Source organism: Pantherophis guttatus, chromosome 4 (assembly GCF_059756535.1).
Source record: "Pantherophis guttatus breed Tessera chromosome 4, ASM5975653v1, whole genome shotgun sequence".
NCBI lineage: Eukaryota > Metazoa > Chordata > Lepidosauria > Squamata > Colubridae > Pantherophis > Pantherophis guttatus.
The window spans coordinates 102,480,070-102,502,432 of record NC_142066.1 but is presented as its reverse complement, the minus strand read 5'-3'; the positions used below and the strand labels follow the sequence as shown (position 1 = coordinate 102,502,432).

General features: G+C 41.5%; 2 protein-coding genes across 8 annotated transcripts in view; one reads left to right on the top strand and one right to left on the bottom strand.

The window, feature by feature from the left end:
- The window catches only part of SH3BP5 (SH3 domain binding protein 5), a 174,672-nt gene that overhangs the window by 22,014 nt on the left and 130,295 nt on the right, over nt 1-22,363 (top strand). The gene's annotated exons all lie outside the window — the stretch shown is intronic.
- LOC148114272 (uncharacterized) lies at nt 7,154-8,232 on the bottom strand. Its single transcript, XM_087891581.1, has 3 exons — nt 8,199-8,232; nt 7,710-8,147; nt 7,154-7,488 (listed from the first exon to the last, which is right to left on the bottom strand). The coding sequence occupies exons 1-3, from the start codon at nt 8,230-8,232 to the stop codon at nt 7,154-7,156; spliced, it is 807 nt and encodes a 268-aa protein (XP_087747707.1).

Sequence of the window (22,363 nt, the reverse complement as noted above, 5' to 3'; positions counted from 1 at the left end):
TCTGCTGTATTCCAGTTGCCATTTGTGCTTGATCTGCAATATTGGCATGACCTGCTGGAGATGCAGTCATTTGCCTTTGCTGCATAAAGTTTAATTGTGTTCCATCTAAAAGGACACCAACACCACCAGGGGGTGTTTGAGTTTGGGCCTGTGGAAACACTTGTGGCATTTCAGCTTCCTGTAGTAAATTACTTTCGCCAGCAGATGGTGCTGCACCTTTAGCTTCGGGCAGCCCAGTTACAAGGAATGATTGCATGGCAGGTTTATATGTAACTTGATCAGGGAGACTTTCATGTGACGTATGCAGTGCCGTCTGTCTTAATTGGCCTGACACAGGATCCACCTTTGGCTCCGGAGAAGAAGGCAATATGGCGCTTTTTGAAAATCTTAAGTTATCTCCCTTATCTTGCTCAAGCATAGATATAGCCATTTTTGCCTGGGATAGCTCCTGTTCATAGAATTTTATACGGTCACGAAAGGCTTTCATAGCCAGCTCATCCAGGGTGAGCTTAGAGCTTCGAGGAGAATAATGAATTGTTTTTCTCTCTGTGTGGGAGTCATTTTGCTCGGCAGTTTGCTTTGGCCTTGCACTGAGCATTACAAATTCAGAAGGTTCTGGGAAGACTTTTTCAGAGCTTGGAAAGTCAGAAGGAAATGTTACTGACCTCAGTCGTAAATCATCATCTTCAAAAACAGCTTCTGTCTTATCTCCCTCCATTTCTGTTCCCACGGCTTCTTCTTGTTCCAGGCGTGTGGCTGTAGTAAGGGGCTGGAAATCTGAAAATCTCCTTTCTGCCACCTCTTCATTGGAAAGATCAATCAAATCATTTACGAAGAGTGGTCTTAGTTTCATTTTGCCTTTTTTCTTCTGTTTCGGCATTTTAGCAAAAATAATTAGCGTACCTTAGTAGCTAAAAACTAATTGCCTATGTGCTCTTATCAGAAATAACAAAACAAGGAAAAAAGCCATAAATCAAACCGTCCTCTGCTACCAGATGTCAGGGCGTTGATTAATCCCATTTTTGGCTCTGGGAAAAATCACCCTGGTTTAGAGGATGGATCGAGGCTTATTCCTTGTTGCAATATTCTGAAAAGAAACGCGAAGAAAAGTTCTCTAATAAAACTCATTTATTTGTTATAAAGAAAATAAAACACCTCACTAACTAAGAAAGTTAATTGTTACATTTTGAAAATAATTCGGGCCAGATGCTTTCCAACAACCAGCACCGTGGCAAGAGAACAAAGGAAAGAGTGTGTGAAGCAAGTGAAAGAATGCGGACATGCGTAGTAAAATACTGATAAGGAACTTGGCAAACTACAGTAAGTCTATTAGTCCAAAAATAATGAAGCTCAGCTGGGAAATAAAAAAAACGCAGTGACATTCCCCTTCTTTGCCAGTTGAGCGAATATCAGTACATCATCAAATAAGGCACATTTTCTTACGCAGATACTCGTGTTGAGCTGCTGGGAGTGGTTTGTTGAGCATATCAGCAATTTGATCATGTGTAGATACATAGGCCATAACATTGAAGATATTCAAATGATCAGCATCATTATTAACTCTTTGAATTATGAATGGAAAGATGCTGTTACAAAAATTAACCAAGTCCCAATTGCTCATTCCTAATAGTGTGATTGTTAAAATGTTTATATATTTTATTCCTGGAGTTTCAAATAAAGGCATGCCATCCCTTCATCAAGTCATGTCCTTCCAGATTTAACAGTCTTTGGTTATCCAGAGTTATTCATTCCTTGATCCATAATAAGCTTGCAGCCTTATAATATTTTTGCCATGCCGGGAAACCAAATCCGCCTCTAATTTTATCGTCTTGTAATATATTTAATTTTATTCTTGATTTTTTCCCCTTCCACACAAATTTTGTAGTTATTTTGTCCAAATTATCAAAGAATTTCTTATCCAGTTTTATTGGAATTGTTTGGAATAAATAAAGGAGTCTTGGAAGTATATTTGATTTTATCGCTGCTATCCTCCCCAACAAAGATAGTCTTTGTTTCCCCCATTTCTCTAAGTCCTTTTTTATTTTCTGGACTAAAGGTTCATAATTATCTTGTTTTATTGTTGTAGTTCTAGCCATCAGATTTATCCCTTTTAAGATTTTGAATAACTCAGCTGGAATACTGTCACCTCTACTAGCTTTGTTGTTGCTCAGATTTCCTAAAGCCCATTTGACTTCATATTCTAGGATATCTGGCTCGAGGTCAGTTCCCATCCCATCATGGTTATCAGGGACGTTAAGCTCATTCTTGTACAGTTCTTCTGTGTAATTTGTCACCTCTTCTTAATCTCTTCTGCCTCTGTTAGGTCCTTGCCATTTTGATCCTTTATCATGCCCATCTTTGCATGAAACGTTCCCTTCATATCTCCAATTTTCTTGAAGAGAAAGCCATTTGCTTTCTTGCATTTCTTTTTCTTTGGGATGGTTTTAGTTGCTACCTCTTGTACAATGTTGCAAACCTTCTTCAGGCACTCTGTCTATCAGATCTAATTCCTTAAATCTATTTGTCACTTCTACTGTATATTCATCAGGGATATGATTCAGTTCATACCTGAGTGGCCTAGTGCTTTCCCCTACTTTCTTCAATTTAAGCCTAAATTTTGCAATGAGAAGCTCATGATCTGAGCCACAGTCAGCTCCTGGTCTTGTTTTTACTGACTGTATAGAGCCTCTCCATCTTTGGCTGCAGAGCACATAGTCAATCTGATTTCTGTGTTGACTGTCTGTTGATGTCCATGTGTAGAGTCGCCTCTTGGGTTGTTGGAACAGTGTGTTTGCTATGACCATCGTATTCTCTTGACAAAATTCTGTCAGCCTGTGCCCTGCTTCATGTTGTACTCCAAGGCCAAACTTGCCTGTTATTCCAGTTATCTTTTGGTTTCCTACTTTAGCATTCCAATCCCCCATGATGATAAGGACATCATTTTTTTGTGTTAATTCTATAATGTGCTGTAGGGCTTCATAGAACTGGTCTGCTTACAGGAAGGAAGTACAAGTGTTGTAATGAGAATAATCTCCACACTTAACACCAATGCTGTGGAGTCGGAGTCGAGGAGTCGTAGTCGGAGGAAATTTTGGGTACCTGGAGTCGGAGTCAGAGTCGGAACATTTATCTCCCGACTCCACAGCCCTACTTAACACCACAAAACTTATAATTGACTTCAGGAGAAAGAGAGATGTATATCTACCACTGTACATAAATGGTGAGGAGGTGGAGAGGGTGGGTAGTTTTAAATTTCTGGACACTTATATCTCAGAGGACCTCTCATGGACTATGAATGCTAACATGCTTGTGAAGAAGGCACAGAAGAGGCTGTACTTCCTGAGAATGCTCAGGAAGATAAATCTATCTCAGCATCTACTTCTGTCCTACTATCGCAGCACCATTGAGAGTGTCCTGACATACGGCATTCTTGCATGGTATGGGAGCAGCTCTGTAGTGGACAAAAAAGCTCTACAGAGAATCATTAAAACTGCCCAGAATATCATCGGACTCCAGCTACCAGTCCTGGACAACATCTTCGAATCTCGCTGTTTGAGGAAGTTGCATAACATTCTCAGAGACTCTTCCCATCCTGCTTACAATCTTTTTGGACTGTTGCCTTCTGGCAGAAAATACAGAACAATTAAAACTCGGACCACACGTTTTCTGAATAATTTTTATCCCAGAGCTATAATTGCACTCAACAATGAACTAAAGGGCCACCATCAGTGAGCTGTTGGACAGTATTACTTGGTCTGTGTGAGGATGTTTGGGTGGTTTAGGGGTGGGGAATTGTGGTGGGTGGGAGTGTGTTTGGGGATTATGTGTGTGGGACCTGGTCTTTGAGTGTCAAGTAAATTTCGTTGTATGTGTATACTGTGTATACACATACAATGACAAGAAAGTTTATTTATTATTTATTTATTCAATTTCATCCTCTTCAGCACCAGTGGTTGGAGCATAGACTTGGACTACTGTGATAATGAATGGTTTGCCTTGGATTCAAACTGAGATCATTCTGTCATTTTGGGGATTGTATCCCAGTATTGCTTTTCCTACTTTTTTATTGAGTATAAAGGCTACTCCATTTCTTCTGAGGGACATGCTGCTTCCAGGCCAGCCTGGCCAGCAGATGGGCAAGCAGGCGGCCCTCAGGGGAGGCATTTTCTCTCAGGCCTCCCACCCAGAGGCTCTGCAGAAGCGAAAGCTGCGCCCGAAAGGTGACCGAGCCTTGCCGTGTTTCCTCCTTCCGAGGCAGCCATTTGGCTGAGTGCAGCAAGTCCGAAGTGGATCTTCCTTCCCCGCCATCAGCCTTACCTTCCGAAGGGCCCATGGGGCTCGCACCATTCTCACAGCAGCGGTCCATGCTCAGCCAAAGAGCTCAGGCAGGTGAGGGAGCAGTGGCAGAGGAGAGGAGAGATGCGGGCCATGTAGCCTTGTGCTCCCTGGTCGCCCCCCGCCCTCCACCTGCTGGCAGGTGAGACCCAGCAACTGCAGAGAATCTCCCACTTCCCAGGAGACTGGCCAGGAGTCTGTCGGGCTCAGGCTAGGCAGGCTGGCTGACTCGCGAGGCGGTGGTGGTTGCTGGACTGGTACCGCGATTGCTGCTTGCAATGAAGCCTGGATATGGCCAGCTGCAGGACGAGGCAATTTGAAAGGGGTAGGCAGCTGCTGCTCGGGCGGGAGGCGGACGCAGGCCTACCGGGCTGGCTGCAAGGCAAGGCTATTGGCTAAGGGCAGGCCATGGCTGGCATCTGGGTGGGCACAGGTCGACCACTCTTCCCAGCCCTGCTTCCCTGAGGGGGCACCTGGCTGTCCTTACCTGTTCTGCTGCTGGAGCGGTTGGGAGCAGCCTGAGGCGGGTGTTCAGAGCAGGCCAAGACAAGCAGGACGCAGCTGTGTCATAGGCCGCGGCCGTACTGTGGTTGAGGCAAGGGAGCCAAAGAGCAGCTGCATCTGTGCTGCAGTGTGACTCTAAGGCACCAGCCAAGGTGTGCGAGGCTAATAAGTAGTGGCGGGGTGGGGCAGGGCTGACTAGTCAGCAATTTAACAACCGGTTCGCTCAACCCCCTCCCGAATTGGATAAATCCTACCACTGGTTGCCAGGCTTCTCATATTGACAGTGCGACACCATGTCAATGCATGGCTTGGAGCTGGATCTGTTGGACATGCAGGCCCCGAAAGCGGTGGCAGATCAGCTGTTTTACGGAGGCCCTTCAGGCTTCGAAAGCAGCGGCAGATTTGTTTAGTGAAGACATGCAGGCTCTGAAAGCAGAGGCAGATCTGCTGTTTAATGAAGACATGCAGGCTCTGAAAGCAGTGGCAGATCAGCTGTTAAGCGGAGGCCGTGGTGGCTCCAAAAGAAGCAAATCATCTGTTTAGCGGATGCCATGGAGGTGCTAGGTGGGAGGGGCAGCTTGTCCCCCCCGTTGCCGGTACACAAAAAAATGGGGAAAGACCTCCCCAAAAATAAGACATGGTGCCTTTTTTGGCTGCCCCCAAAATATAAGACCCGTTTTTTTGGGGGGGAAACACAGTAGTAGAAATAATAATGTTAGTGAACTTAGCAGCAAAAATTTTGTTTTTATTTATCTCTGTAGATATATATATGATTCTTTTAATTTGCTAGTATTAGCCTATGATAATTTAGTATCATGGTTAACTAAAAACCATCTCCCTATCATTATTAGAATATATGGTTGGGCAAGGCTAGCTTTGGTTGAGGTGTGGCTTAGATAGATTCCTTGGTGCTCTCTGAGTTTGGTTGTTTTCTTGTAGACATTTCATTCTCCAATTAGGTCAGGGGCCCTCAGCGCCCAGGCTGTGGCCTGGTGCTGGGCTGCAGCCCAGTGGGAACTGGGCCATGCAAGCAGTGGGTCAGCATGAGCGCATGAAGCTGTATTTGTGCAAGCAGTGCACATGTGAAATCATACCCCCTCCCCCTGCTCTTGCTGCTGCCTGTGGTTTGCAGAGCTAGAAAGGTTGGGAACAATTGAACTAGGTAACATCTTCAGTGAGATTAACTCTATTTATATATGTTGAATTTATTTCAAAAATTCCTTGGCTGGGTTTGAATTTCCCACTGGGAAGCATTGCCGATGTGGCGGAATAATTGAGCGGAGCAGCTGTGTGAAAGTAGGATCTCTTTATTTTTTTCAGGGCGGTGCTTTAAGCGGCAGCAAGGACACACGTTCCTGGGCTAGCTAACAAACTGTGTATGACTTGATGGTTTATATTCTTTTTGCCATTGAAGTGTAGTTTGTGTTAATGGTTCTGGCTTTGTGTGGTTCCTGTGTTAATGGTTTTATTTCTGTTTCGCTTTTTGGGTTTTATCTGCCCAGAGTACCGTCACAGAAATGCTTGCTAGTATTTAATTAAAATTTTATTTGTCCCAAGTGTGTTTCCCTAAAACTGATATTGTGTTTATAATCCGTCTTTAGCACCTTTCTGTTCGCTTCCCCCTTGTTATTGTAGTCCGTCTCCTGCTGCATTTGCATTTCCTGTTTTTCCTTCTCACTATATTGGAATTTTAATTACTCTGGTCCTATCTTTCTTTTTGGGCTATCTGTTTCTGTAGGGATTCTTAATGATTTTCCATTCTAATGTGTTTTTGTGCTGACTTCTTAAACGGTTTTCCATTTAATATGTTTGGAGCTGCAGTTTCCTGTTTTTGGTAATATTTTGCTGCATTTTGTGTTTTCCTAAAAGCTTCTAGTGGTGCCTTTGTTTGTGTTTTCCTAAAAGCTTCTAGTGGTGCCTTTGTTTTTGATTTAAGGATTCTTCTTCTTCTTCTTCTTCTTCTTCTTCTTCTTCTTCTTCTTCTTCTTCTTCTTCTTCTTCTTCTTCTTCTTCTTCTCCTCCTCCTCCTCCTCCTCCTCCTCCTCCTCCTCCTCCTCCTCCTCCTCCTCCTCCTCCTCCTCCTCCTCCTCCTCCTCCTCCTTTGTCCTTTCTTTACTGTCTGCTTCCTCTAATTGTATGTCTGACTATACCTGGAATTCGTGGTCAATTTGGACCATCATTAGAGCTACCTGTTTTCCTGGAATATTTGATTGAGAGGCAGGACTACAAGCTCTTAAACAACTGAGGCAAGGTGGTATGCATTGACAGAGACAACACAGGAGAGCTCCCAGGACACAAATAGTGACTATGGTTGCTATGAGGACTTTGAGCCAATGAAAATCTGGTAGCCACCAGATTTTGAGCCAATGAAAATCTGGTAGCCACCAGAAGAGAAGAGCCAGGAAAAATCTGAGAATGATTGTTCATGGCCAATATTTTGGGCCAGCTCTTTCAAGTGGTGGATGTCCCTCTCTATGAGTCCAGATGTTTGGTCAATTTCAAAGCAACACATCCCCTTGAATGCTTCACAGTCATAATTATGCTTCAATAATAGAAAATCTATTGCTGCCCAATTTTCCAGGCTGGCTTCTCTGACCTCTCTCTCTGACCTGGATGTTGAGGGCATCCAGGGCATGGGAGGTCGAATTTAAACTTTTGGCTAGGTACATGCCAGGCTATTCAAATTCCTGCAGTTTCGTACTGCCAGCCCTGGCACTCCCACTAGTGATACTGCCAATGAGACATATTCAGCTTTGGTGAGTAGGGAAACTTTGGAGTCACAGTCCGAGTTTAAAGTTTGAAAAGCTCTTTTGTGTCATCTCTGTAAGGAGGGCATAAGCATTGTCAATCTCCCTAATTCCTGCAAATGCCTCCCATGACATTTGCAGGAAGATATGAAAAGGCTTTTAGATCACATAAGAAGAACCGCCCTGGTGGAAGCCTCAGGTGACTGTAAAAAAATGGAATAGTTTCTGTGTAATTGCATTGTAGGTCTATATTGCTTAAGTTGATGCATTCTGTGACTTTTGATGTTCTACATCCTGTAATATTAAAGCGCTGCTGAGAAGCAGTAACTGCAACAATGTGTAATGTGTACATGGTGTGGTCCTTTGTGTCTGAAGAGTAACCGCAGTTAAAAATGCTATTGTAAGACTCAGGAAGGTGAAAGTCTCCAATCAAGCATGTAGTTAAAATGTCCTTGACTGATTTTCCTCCTGCTAAGCAAAAGTTGGTGGTGTTGAGTATTTCCTTTGCTAAATATTCCCATATGTTTCCTTTTTCTGGGAGAAGGTTTGCCTCTAAGAATGCTGTTACACGTGTTACAATTAGTACAGATAGTTATATACAATATAAGTTACACAGGGCATTTACATTGAGTTTCTTGTTTCCCATGGTCAAATCAACCCTCCCTTTCTCCCCCCCTTTTTCTTTTTCTTTAGATCTCCAAAAAAAAAAAAATTAAGAGTCCATTATTTCTTCTTAAAAAAACAACAATAAACAATAGATCCGTGCCAGTCCGGCTTCAGGCCTGGGTACAGCATGGAGACGGCATTGGTCGCATTGGTGGATGATCTCTGGAGGGCTCGGGACAGGGGTTGTTCCTCTGTTCTGGTCCTGTTAGACCTCTCAGCGGCTTTTGATACCATCGACCATGGTATCATGCTGCGCCGGCTGGAGGGATTGGAGGTGGGAGGCACCGTGTTGCGGTGGTTCTCCTCCTATCTCTCTGACCGGTCGCAGTCTGTGTTGGCAGGGGGGCAGAGGTCGACCTTGAGGCGCCTTGCTTGCGGGGTGCTGCAAGGGTCGGTCCTCTCGCTGCTCCTGTTCAACATTTATGTGAATCCGCTGGGTGAGATCATCCGTGGTTTTGAGGTGCGATGCCATCTGTACGCTGATGATGCTCAGCTGTACATCTCCACCCCAGACCACCCCAACGATGCCCTTGAAGTGATGTCCCAGTGTCTGGAGGCCGTGCGGGTCTGGATGGGGAGGAACAGGCTTCGACTCAACCCTTCCAAGACCGAGTGGCTGTGGATGCCGGCGTCCGGGTATAGCCAGCTGGTGCCATCGCTGGCTATTGGGGGCGAGTCACTGACCCCCATAGAGGGGGCTCGCAACTTGGGCGTCCTCCTGGACACACGGCTGTCTTTAGAAGAGCATATAATGGCCGTGGCCAGGGGGGCTTTTTATCAGGTTCGCCTGATATGCCAGTTGCGCCCCTTTCTGGATCGGGACTCCTTGTGCACAGTCACTCATGCCTTGGTCACATCACGCCTGGACTACTGCAATGCTCTCTACATGGGGCTCCCCCTGAGGAGCACCCGGAGGCTCCAGCTGGTGCAGAATGCGACGTGGCGCTCCCACGTAACACCTCTCCTGCGCGAGCTGCATTGGCTCCCGGTGGTCTTCCGGGTGCGCTTTAAGGTGTTGGTTCTCATCTTTAAAGTGCTCCATGGTTTAGGGCCAGGGTATTTGCGAGACCGCCTGCTGCTACCGATAACCTCCCACCGGCCAATACGCTCTCACAGAGAGGGCCTCCTCAGGGTGCCGTCGGTCAGGCAATGTCGGCTGGTGGCCCCCAGGGGGAGAGCCTTCTCTGTGGGGGCACCTGCACTGTGGAATGAGCTGCCTCCTGGAATACGATTGATCCCGGACCTCTGTACCTTCCGTAAAGCCCTGAAGACGTTTTTATTCCATCAAGCCGGCCTAGTCTAAATGGTTTTTAAATTGGGATTTTAAATTTTATGGATTTGGAGGTTTTAAATTGGGAAGCTAGTGATTTAATTCTTTTTAATTATCTTAACTTTTGTATTTGTATGTTTTTTAATTTTGGCTGTTCACCGCCCTGAGTCCCTTCTGGGAGAAGGGCGGTATACAAATTAAATTAATAAAATAAATAATAAAATAATAAATAAACAACAAAAGGAAATACATATATATATATATATATGTATTTGAAAAATACATATACATATATATATATATATATATATATATATATATATATATATATATATATATATATACACACACACACACATATGTATATATGTATATGTGTATGTATATGTATATATATATGTATATATATATGTATATGTATATGAAAAATAAGATCAGAGTTCGTTATTACTTCTTAAAAAATTATAGTCCATTTTATTGTATTCCGGTGTCCATACATTGGTTTTCGGGTTCTATGGTTTCAAAAAAATGTCTGTAACATCCACTGATCTGTCTCAGGATTTTTCTTTAGCTTGAAAGGTGGAATGGGTTGTGCTGGTGCTGATGGTGGGCTGTGGTCTATGACTGCAGGTTTGGCATGTGTCCAATGAATCCAGAAGTCTTTCTCAGCAACCCTGATGGTTATTTGTGTAGTCAGAAGACTTGGTAGGATCCTTTCCATCTGGATTGTAGGGGTGAGGTCCTTGTGAAGAATTTGATCCACACCCAAACTCCTGGTTCAAATGGGTGCAGGGCTTCCTCCAAGAGCAAGGTTTGTGTTAAGATAGTTTGAGTCCACAGTATCTGCAGTCTTTTGTGTATTGCTGAAAGATAAGAAGAGAAAACCATATCCCCCTTTTCTAAACAGAGGGAACGTGGGTCCAAACCTTTTAATGTATCTGGGGGTCGGCCAAAAAGGATTTCAAAGGGGGAGATGCCTATATCTCATCTGGGTCTAGTTCTAATATAAAAGACTGTGATTGGGAGTACTTGTGGCCAGGAAAGGTGTGTCTCTTGACAGAGTTTGCCTAGTAGGGTCTTCACCTCCCTGTTTGCCCTTTCTGTCCCCCCAGAGGATGTTGGTGAGTATGGCACATGTAGATTTTGCGTAATGTCTAAGGCTTGAAATATGTGCGTGAGGATCTGGGCTATGAAATGTTTACCCCTATTCATGTCCAGGACACTGAGTACACCAAATCTGGGTATTATGTCCTTCAGAAGGTGTCTGGCTGTTTCAAGGGCCATGGCATGCCAGCAAGGGAAGGCCTCTACCCAGTGAGTACCCATTTGTTTTTGGGAGTTGTAAATAATCCATTTGTATTTTTTCAAAAGGCCGCTGTGCCCAGGGCCTTCTACCTTCATGGATGGATTTCCTGGAGGTAGAGTTATTTGCCTGACATGTCTGACATGTGCTAGCTACTCTCATAGCTTTGCTCTAGGCACCTGGTGCATACCATTCTCTTCTGATAGCATCTACTATAGCTTGTGTCCCACAGTGTCCCTTGGCATGTAACCTTTGGCAAATTAACCTAAGAAGGCGGCATGGGGCTATAGGTCAGTGATGGCTAACCTTTTTGCCATTGTGCGCCAGGAGAGGGGGGGCTGGGGAGGTTTGCACATGCGTGTGCCCACACCCATAATTCTATGCGCTCTGCCCTGCGCATGTGCGCGCAACCCCCCCTCTGCTTCTGCCATGTGATGGCCCAGTAGGCCCTTTTTTTGCTGTCCCCAGCCTCCAGAGCCTCTCTAGGAGTCTCTGGAGGCTGGGGACAGCAAAAAACGTCACTTCCTGTCCCACCGGAAGTTGGGAAATGTGCCCTTTCAGGTCTCCGGAGGGCCTCTGAGGGAATGGGAAAGGCTGTTTTCGCCCTCCACAGATACACAGAGAGGATCAGGAGCCAGGTAAGAAAGAAAAACGGGCCTTTCCCACCCCCCAGGCCCTCTGGAGGCAGGAAACAACCTGTTTCCCTAGTTCTGGTGGGCCCAGAAGGCCCGAAAATCAGCTGGCCAATGTGCGCATGCGTGCCAGAGCTGAGCTGGTATGCCCACTGATATGGCTACACGTGCCACCTTTGGCATGCGTGCCATAGGTTCGCCATCACGGCTTTAGATCTTCCATCAGGGACCCTCCAAAATTCTCCCTTAAAAATTGCTCCTAACTTTTTCTCCCATTGTTCCGCTTTCCCATTATCCAAAAATTCTTTGTAGGATGCTTCAGGATTTATTGTTAATGCTGGTGTTATAAGGTCAAGCAATGGCTGTGTTGCTGCCCATTTAGCTGTGGTGTCTGCATACTGGTTCCCTTTTGTTATTAGAGAATCATCCTTTTGGTGTGCTTTACAATGTATGACTGCCAAAACTTTTGGCAGTTAGATGGCTTCTAATAATTGGGTTACCAGTGTTGCATATGCAATTAGTTGCCTAGCAGAGGTTAGGAACCCCCGTTGTTTCCACAGGACTCCTGTTGCATGGCAAACCCCAAAAGCATATTTGGAATCGGTATATAAACTGCTCAAAAAAATAAAGGGAACACAAGCAGAAGACATCCGAGATCTGAATGAATGAAATAGCCTTATTAAATACTTTGTTCGTTACATACAGTAGTTTTCTGTTCCCTTTAGTTGTTTGAGCAGTGTATAAACTACTGTATGTAACGAACAAAGTATTTAATAAGGCTATTTCATTCATTCAGATCTCGGATGTCTTCTGCTTGTGTTCCCTTTATTTTTTTGAGCAGTATATATTGGTAGATTGGCTCCTTGCAGCTTCACAGGCTTTTGTTAAAGCTATAAGTTCAGCTGCTTGGGCGCTATGCGAAGGAGGGAGCATGGATGCCCAAATGATCTCATGTAGAGAGACTACAGCGGCTCCAGATACCCTCCTGCCTTCATATATGTACGAGGAGCCATCAGTAAAAAGTTCTAGGTCAGGGTTTTCTAACGGGGTATCTGTCTGATCGGGTCAGGGTTGTTCAGCATTGTGCACTAGATGGAGGCAGTCATGAAGACTTTTGCCTGATTGCTCTACTGGGAGTAATGTTGCAGGGTTTAAAGTTGTGCATTTCTCAAAGGTGATATTTCCTGAAGTAAATAATTCAGCCTCCTATTGAGCCAGTCATTGTTGGGTGAATGCTTGGGTCTGGGACTTTAAGAGTATTGCAAAAATCTCATGTGGGACTTCGAAATTTAGAGGTTATCCCAATACTAAATCCTTAGATTTCTTTACAATTTCTACAGTGGCTGCAACTGTTCTTAAGCATGGAACTGCTCCTTTTGCCACTGGATCCAATGTAACTGAATAATATGCTACTGGTCGGTTAGTGTGTCCAAATGGACACACTAAGATGCCTGAAGCAATGCCTGATTTTTCATGAATAAAGAGGGTGAAAGGCTTCCTATAGTCAGGAAGCCCAAGGGCGGGGGCGGATGCTAGAGTTTGTTTTATTGTTTGAATGGCTTGATCTAGTGATTTTGACCACTCAATGGGATCAGGCATGTCGTTTTTTGTCAGTTGTATTAAAGGCTTGGCAAGTACCCCAAAAGAGGGGATCCATGGCCGGCAAAACCCTAAGACTTGCAGTAGGGCTCTTACTTGTCGTTTCATTTTTGGTGGCTTCATGTCTAGGATGGTCTGGATTCGGCTAGGTGCCAGTTTCCTAATTCCTGGGGTGAGGATGTAGCCTAGCTATGCGATTTCTTGCTTTAAATATTGTATTTTCCCCGGGGAGGCTTTGTGTCCCCTGTCTGCTAATGCTTTTAGTAGTGCCAGGTATCTAGTTTATAGGCTAGCTGAGTGTTGAATGCGAGTAACAAATCATCGACATATTGAATTAAAGCTGACTGATTTGGTGGGGAAATGGAGGAGAGATCATCCTTTAAAATTTGAGAAAATAAGGTGGAAGTCTCGGTATAGCTCTGAGGCAAGTGAGTCCAAGTATATTGTTGGTCTTCCCAAGTAAAAGCAAAAAGATATTGGGATGCCTAGTCTACTGGGATGCTGAAAAAAGCTGAGCATAGATCAATGACTGGAAAAAATGTAGCAGAGGCTGGAACTTTGGTTATTATGGTTGCTGGGTTGGGCATTATGGGGATGTATGGGTTCACATGACTATTCACGAACTTTAGGTCGTGAACAAAATGAAAAATAGGGTTCCCATCACTATCCACCTTTGCCTTTTTTACTGGAAAGATGGGGTGTTGCAAGGGGATGTATATTTCCTGAGGACTCCCTGTTCTAGATATGCGTTTATTAGTTTTCTTATGGGTTGGACTACTTCAGTTGGAATTTTATACTGTGGCACACCTTTCTTACTTGAATTGTGACTGGTGTTGCCCCTTTTAATAGTCCTACGTCTGTGCTATCCCATCCCCATAGAAGAGATGGTAAGGTTTTAAGATCCTCATATAATTGGTTAGCATTTTCCACTACTAACAGTAAGCGTTTAGCTGGGATATCTAGAGTTAATCCAGCTTTTCTGCAAGTAATTTTTCCCCCTAATTTGCATAATACATCTCGGAGATTGGGGGCATATAGTGAATGAATGATTTAGGGAAAAAGGGCCAATTTCCACTCTCATGTCTTCGGTATATTCCACGGGAATGACTGTCCCTCCTACCCCCATTATATTATCGTTCGCCCCTGGTGTTACTGCACCTTTAAAGGGGAGTTTGGTAATAAGAGAGGCTGTTGCTCCTGTGTCTATTAGACATTGATATGGTTTTCCTTCTAAGATTTGGAGCATGGGTTCCCCTTCTGAGCCATTCTTCAAGAGAATGGCAAGACCACTGAAAGTGGCTTTAAATTCTATATCCTCCTGATCTAGTCATAGATTTTGTGAATTGTTCTCCCTATGTGATTCCCAATATGGTCTTTTTATATCCTCTCTATCTTTGTAGCGAAAGGAATCGTTTCTTGGGAAAGAGGGTTAAGGACGGGAGTCCTGATGATCATTTTGTTGGTATTCCTGCCTGAAATTTCAGCTGAAATGTCCTTCATCTCTGCATTTGTTGCAATGTCTACATTCATGGGGGGATCGGTTTTCCCTTTTGCACTGCCGGCATCTTCGCACATGAGAGAAAGGCTGGTGATTTGTCTGCCCCCTATGATGTATAGCTGCAAAAGCTTGCAAGTCTTCCTGTCTTTCGATTCTTCTTTTCCTATCCTTTTCTTTCTCTTTTAATTTTTCTCATTGATCATAAACAAAGTTGCCTTTCTTCGTAATTCAGATATTTCTAGAGCAGACCAGTTTGACACAATCTTCTGGAAATGATTATGAATGTTACCAGCTGATTGGTCGACAAAGGCGGAGGCAAGGATTTTTTGATCTTTTGAGCAGCTGAGATCTAAGTGTGCGTACGTTACTGCTGCTTCAGAAAGACAGACCCAATATGCATCTGGGTTTTCTGTCTCTCTCTGTGTTGTTCTTTGGAATTCTGACCAATTTAAAGGTTTTTTTTCCTATTTCTTCCAAGGCTTCTAAAAGGTTTGCCTTTACTCTAGTGTATCTGTCCCAATGGTTGGCATCATTATAATCTCAATCAAGACGTTCTAATGGCCAGGCGACTCGTGCGCAGTTTCTTGTCCAGGCATGCGCAGGACTGTTTGGCTATTTTTTCTGTCTTCTCAAATAATTTTAGCTGCTCATCTTTTGTTTAAAAGACTTGCAATAGTTGGGTCATGTCTCCCCAGGAAGGATTGTGGCTATCTATTATTGTCTTTAGCGTCCAGATTACTGTTTGGGGATCAGACCTGAAGGTTGGGGTATTCCTTTTTCAAATTACCAGGTCAGCTGCTGAGAATGGTGTGTGGATTACCACATATTCATGCTCACCTCTTGCTCTTCCTGGGACTGGTTTACTCAATAAGGGAGCCATGCTTTTAATTTCTTTTTTATTTTCCTTAGGGGAAGAGTTTCTGGTGGTGTTCTGTTCCCTTCTCCATGTTAGATCTCTAGATCGGGATAATTCAGCCCAGCAATACCAGTAGGGTATTTGGCTAGGCTTGATTTTAGATCTAAGTCCTTTTATGGTTTGAAAGTTAAGAGTACCATCTTCTGGCCAGATTTGTTTCCCTGTTTCATCTCTTAACAAAGCCCATTCCCTGCATATATTTTTTGCTTTTTTTCTTTCCATACCAGCTAGGACTGGCATCTGCCATTCATTCCAAGCCTCCAACAATCTCCCAGGGGGGTTCCATTCAGGACCCTCGAACTACAGCTTCCCATGTTTTCCTTTCCGATGTGGGGTTTTCACACTTTGACTTAGTCGGGTCAACAGGCTATCAGTTTCAGACAAAAAAAAAAAAAAAATCCGGGGGAGACTTTGGTTCCCTTACAAAGTATGTGCATTCCCCTCAGAGGGAACTCACAGGCCACGGTTTTTGGACTGGGAAAAAAAAAACAGTCCAGGAGAACTTGCTGCCCCCAGCAGACAAGTACTGGCACTCCTTCCACAGGCTTAAGTTTTCGGATTTGGAAGAATTCAAGTCCGGGAGAACTTGCTGCTGTTTGCAGGCAAGTACTGGCACTCCTATTAATTTAATCAAATTGAAGTTTTTGATTTCCTAGCATTCAGGGCTTTTGCTTTTTGTGATAGACACAGGGTCCTTTCCAATTTCTAAGTATTTGCAATTGTGCCTCATTCAGTTACTTTCCTTCAAACAGGAGACTTCACATCCGGTGATCCCTCCCTTGCTTTCTCCGTCCTGTTGGTCACTGCTTGGGAAGCTAGCAACAGGCAGAGGTGCAGCTGGGGATCAGTCAGAGAGGTGATATCCCACTGCTATCCAGATTAAACCCACACCCATGCACACATACTCTCACATTCACTTCCCTTGATTCTTACAAATTTAAACTTCATATGGTACTCACCCGCTTTCAGGCAGCTGCCAAGAGAGAAGAAAAAAAAATTCCTGAGGACTCCCTTTACTACCCGATGCCCTGGGCAGGGTCTGTGGATATATTCCCTGGACAAAAGAAGGTCCGTGCTGGCTGCGATTTTATCTCTGGGCCTCGTCTGATGGCTGGGTTAGCTGGAAAGTCCACCAGAGTCTCCAATTGTTGAACTTATTTCAAACCTTCCTTGGTTGGGTTCGAATTTCCCACTGGGAAGCATTGCCGACGTGGCGGAATAATTGAGTGGAGCAGCTGCGTGAAAGTTGGATCTCAGGATGGTGGTACAAGCGGCAGCAAGGACACACGTTCCTGGGCTAGCTAACAAACTGTGTGTGACTTGATGTTTTATATTCTTTTTGTCTTTGAAGTGTAGTTTGTGTTAATGGTTCTGGGTTTGTGCGGTTCCTGTGTTAATGGTTTTATTCCTGTTCCGCTTTTTGGGATTTATCTGCCCAGAGTACCGTCACAGAAATGCTTGCTAGTATTTAATTAAAATTTTATTTGTCCCAAGTGTGTTTCCCTAAAACTGATATTGTGTTTATAATCCGTCTTTAGCACCTTTCCGTTCGCTTCCCCCTTGTTATTGTAGTCCATCTCCTGCTACATTTGCATTTCCTGTTTTTCCTTCTCATTATATTGGAATTTTAATTACTCTGGTCCTGTCTTTCTTTTTGGGCTATCTGTTTCTGTAGAGATTTTTAATGATTTTCCATTCTAATGTGTTTTTGTGCTGACTTCTTAAATGGTTTTCCATTTAATATGTTTGGAGCTGCAGTTTCCTGTTTTTGGTAATATTTTGCTGCATTTTGTGTTTTCCTAAAAGCTTCTAGTACTGCCTTTGTTTTTGATTTAAGGTTTTTTTTTTCCTACATATATAGCGGTTTCCCCTGTCAGTGTGGATGGAAATGTTTTTTTTTAATTTAAAAAACAAACTTTATTAAACATAAAAAGATAAAATCGTATCAAATACATACAAAATACATTTATATATAAAACAGTAAAATAGAAAAAACAATACAATTCCAAACAAACAGACTAAATATATATAGCTATATTTATAAATGTAGAAAATGACTTATTGTATCATTTATCTTGTGATGGTGCCTGTTTGTTCATTTTATTTTCATACAAGCTTTTACATTTTCTCTCTCTCTCTCTCTTTTTTTTTTACTTATTCAGTCATACCATCTATTCCATACCATATAATACTTTGAATCTACCTTATCTTTTAACTCGAATGTTAATTCATCCATTTCCGCACAATTGTATATTTTCTGGATTATTAATTGATCCGTTGGCAATTGATCAGTTTTCCAATGTTATGCTAATGTCAATCTGGCTGCCATTATTATGTGTAAGATTAAATATTTTATTTCTCTCCTAATGTTTTCTTTGATCATACCTAATAAAAAAATTTCTGGTTTAAACTCTATTTCCTCTTCTGTTATTTCTGTTAACCAAATTTTTATTTTTTTCCCAGTATTTCCTAATTTTTGGGCAAAGCCACCAGACATGAAAGAAAGTACCCTGTGCCTGCTTACATTTCCAGCAGGTTGGGTTCAAATTTGGATACATCTTCGCTAATCTCGAAGGGGCCAGATACCATCTATACCACATTTTATACTGATTCTTCTTATAGACTACTGATTTTGTCATGATATAATTTGTTTCCCATACCCTTTCCCATTCTTCTAACTGTATGTTATGTTCAATGTTTCTTGCCCATGCTATCATTTGTCCTTTAACCAATTCCTCTGCTAGATCGAATTCTAATAAATATTTATAAATTTTTGAAATTAATTTTTCTTCCTTAGTTTCCAAAATGAATCTAATTGATTCAGTTTTGGGTCTATTTCTCCTTCCTCTTGATCTTTTTTGTATCTTAATTTTATCTGTAAGTAGGGCCACCAATCTATTGATAATTCCTTGCTCTCTAAGCTCTTCCTGTGTTTTCAATACTCCCTGAGAATCCAATATTTCCTTATATCTTATCATTTTTTGTGTTGCTAGTGTATTGGGGTGCATTATTGCCTCCATTGTGGATAACCATCCGGGAACTTTCAAATAATGTTTATTTTTAATTTCTCGCCATGTACTAATTAGTGAATTTCTTATTGTATGGTTACTGAAATGTTTATATGTTTTATTCCCGGTATTCCACAAGAAGGCGTGCCACCCCTTTATCAGATCATGTCCTTCTAATTTTAATAATCTTTGATTTTCCAGATTCACCCACTCTTTAATCCATGTTAAACTTGTTGCTTTGTAGTATTTTTCCCATGCTGGCAATCTGAATCCACCTCTAATTCTATCATCTTGTAAAATACTTAATTTGATTCTTGATTTCTTCCCTTCCCACACGAATTTTGTAGTTATTCTATCCAAATTATTAAAAAATTTCTTATGCAGTTTCACCGGGATTGTTTGAAATAAGTAAAGGAATCTTGGCAGGATGTTTGTCTTTATCGTTGCAATCCTCCCTAGTAGTGATAATTTCAATTTCCCCCATTTTTCGAAGTCTTCTTTTATTTGTTGGACTAGGGTTCCATAATTATTGTACTTTATAGTTGCACTTCTCGCTGTCAGATTTATCCCTAAGTACTTCACCTTTTTTACTGCCTGTAGTCCTGATTCGTTCACTAATTCTTCTACTTGTTTTACTGTGATATTTTTCGTTATCATTTTAGTCTTATCCTTATTAATTTTTAAACCCACCACTTTTCCGAATTCCTCTATCTCTTTTATTAATATTGGTGTTGTTTTTAATGGATCCTCTACGAAGAATACAAGGTCGTCGGCAAATGCTTGGACCTTGTATTCTTCTCTTTTAACATTTAGTCCTTTTATTTCTTTATTTGACCTAATTCTTATGAGCAAATTTTCCAGTGTTAAAATAAAAAGTTAAAAGTTAAAATAAAAAGTGAAAGTGGACATCCCTGCCGTACTCCCTTATTTATTTCAAAATATTTAGTCTCCGTTTACTAATATACTTGCTTTTTGTCTCATATAAATAGAGGCTATCATTTTTTCAAATTTCTCCCCAAATTTCATGTTTTTTATTTGCTGATTCATAAATTGCCAATTAACCTGATCGAATGCTTTTTGTGCATCTAGAAATACCAGTGCCACCTGCTTTTCCGGATGCACCTCATAATATTCCATTACATTGCTTACTGTTCTTATATTATTTTTAATTTGTCTCGTGGGTAAAAACCCATTTTGATCTGAGTGTATCCTGCTATTCAATAATTTTTTCATCCCGTTTGCCATTATATTCATGAAGATTTTATAATCAGTGTTTAATAAGGAGATAGGTCTATAACTTTTTATTTGAGTTATATCTGCTCCTTCCTTCGGTATCAGCGAGATGTATGCTTCCCTCCATGAGTCTGGTAGCTTTGCCTCTGTCAGTGCCTCATTATATGTTTCTAACAAAATCCAATTCAGTGTATCCCAATCCTTTATAAAATTCAATTGGTATACCATCAGTCTCTGGGGTTTTGTTATTTTTTTTGCTTCCTCATTGCTTCTTTCAGCTCCTCCATGGTGATGTCCCTATCTAATGTCTCTTTTTCCTCCTCTGTTAATACCAACATTCCCTCCTCACTCAGATATTGTTTTATTTTTTCAGCTGATACTTTGTCTTGCTTATAAAGTTCTTGAAAAAATTGGGTTGCTACCTCCTTTTTCTTTTCTGAGCTCTGTTACAATTTACCCTTTCTGTCCTGTAATTGTTGTATTATTCTTTTCTCCCTTTCTTTTCTCAATCTGTAAGCCAACCACCTCACTGGTTTATTTGCGTGTTCAAAATGATTCTGTTTTATATATTTCAATGCCGTTACATATTTTCCCTGTTCTAATATATTCAAACTGTGTTTAACTGCTGTCCAATTACTTCTTATTTGCTCATCCCCAGATTTATCTTGTAATTTTTCCTCCTCCTTGATCTCTTCTTGTATCTTATTATATTCTTTTTTCCTCTCCTTTTTTCATTTTGCATATTAAGCTATCGTTAATCCTCTTACATAAGCCTTTGTTGTGTCCCATACATTCTGGAGGGAGGTGTGATGTTTTGTATTATCTTTAAAAAATAATTTTAATTCCTTTTCTATTTGTTCGGTATATTGCTTTTCTTTCAATATCTGCGGGTTCATCATTCATCTACCTTTTTTCCTCTGGCATCCTTTCCATATCAACATTATTGGGTTATGGTCCGCCCAATTATTTGACATTATTTCTACTTTTTCTACTTCTTGTATCAATATTTTGGATACCCATGCCATATCTATTCTAGACCAGGACTTATGAGGATTGGAATAGTATGTGAAATTCTTTATCTCCGGGTTATAAAATCTCCAACTATCAACCAAATTTAATTCTTCTACTAAATCTATAAAAGTTCTCGGTAGTACATTTTTCTTTATTTTCTTTTTCTGATCACTTTTATAATCCTTTCTTACATCTACAGTTGGGTTGAAATCGCCAATCAAGCATACATTCTCCGTGTATTTTTTTGTAAAATTCTGTTAATCCACTATTTGGTGCATATATAACCACCAATAATATCCTTTTGTATTTAATTTTTTTTTAATATACTTTATTGATTTTGTAATTAAAAAAGAAAAACAACAAATCTCTACTAAGATCAGCAGTGCAGTGTTTGTACATATTTACAAGATATATGTCAGATATACTACACACTTAAATTGCAAGTAATAAGCACAATAGTAAGCATACCCTGACATCATGATTTTATCCTATTATTTAACCATTCATACCACTTTCCCCATACTACTCGGAGTTTAGACTCCTCGTCATTGTTTAGCTCGTTCATTAGTTTTGACATTTCTGCGCACTTTAAAATTTTATTTATTAAAATTTCCTCCGGTGGTATGGTTTTTTCTTTCCAGAATTTTGCATAGACTAATCTGGCCGCTGTCGTAATATGTATAATAGGTTGGATTTTTTCCTTAGTCAATCCATTACTGATTATTCCCAGAAGAAAAATTTCGGGGGATAAATTTAATTCCACATCAATTATCTCTCATAACCAGATTTGAATTCTAGACCAGAACCTTTTTGTCATTGAGCAGGTCCACCACATATGATAGAAAGTACCGATCTCCTTACCACATTTCCAACAAGTTGCTGAAGCGTTGGGGAACATCTTCGCAAGTCTAGCTGGCACTAGGTGCCATCTATGGAGCATCTTATAATGGTTTTCCCTGTATGTTGCGGCTTTGGTCATTTTGTAATTTCTATTCCAGGCCTCTTCCCAATCATTAAAATTTAAGTTATATCCAATGTTTTTTTCCCAAATAGTTAGTTGGTTTCTAGCTATACCTTCAGCCCTATCTTTATCTAGTAAAAGGTTATATATTTTTGCTAGCATTTTCTTTTCCACCCCCAACAAAATTTTGTCTAGGTTTCCATACTTTGCTTCTATGCCAAATTGATCTCTATCCATCTGATACCTCAAATTTATCTGCAAATAGTTCCACCAATCTAGGTTAAATCCTTGGTCTCTCAGTATGTCCAGCGATTTGAGGGTCCCGTTTTCCTCTAACAAATCCTTGTATGTGCCAAATTTTGTACTATCTCTTCTATTTGGGGAGGACAGAGCCTCCAATTTGGTACTTTGGTGTAGAACCACTGCCTGGTTGCCTCCCACATTTGTATAAGGGTCTCTCTTACTTTATGTTTGTGAAAATAAGATTTTTTCTTATTTCTTGGGTCCCACAAATGGGCATGCTACCCTTCTTGTAAATCATGACCCTCTAGGGTCAGAGTTCTCCTGTTTTGCAATGTGACCAACTCCTTTTTTTTTATTGAAAAAGTTTTTCAAATACAAATTTTCCCCCTTTCCCCCCTCTCCTCCCTAACCCCCTCCCCCTCCTCTCCCCCTGTGAC

Coding starts and splice junctions, on each gene's coding strand:
- LOC148114272 (XM_087891581.1), bottom strand. CDS start 8,232: ATGGGAAACAAGAAACTCAATGTAAATGCCCTGT. Junction 8,148..8,198: donor ACTCAATGTAAATGCCCTGT/GTAACTTATATT, acceptor CACGTGTAACAG/CATTCTTAGAGGCAAACCTT. Junction 7,489..7,709: donor TCCTGCAAATGTCATGGGAG/GCATTTGCAGGA, acceptor AGCCAAAAGTTT/AAATTCGACCTCCCATGCCC.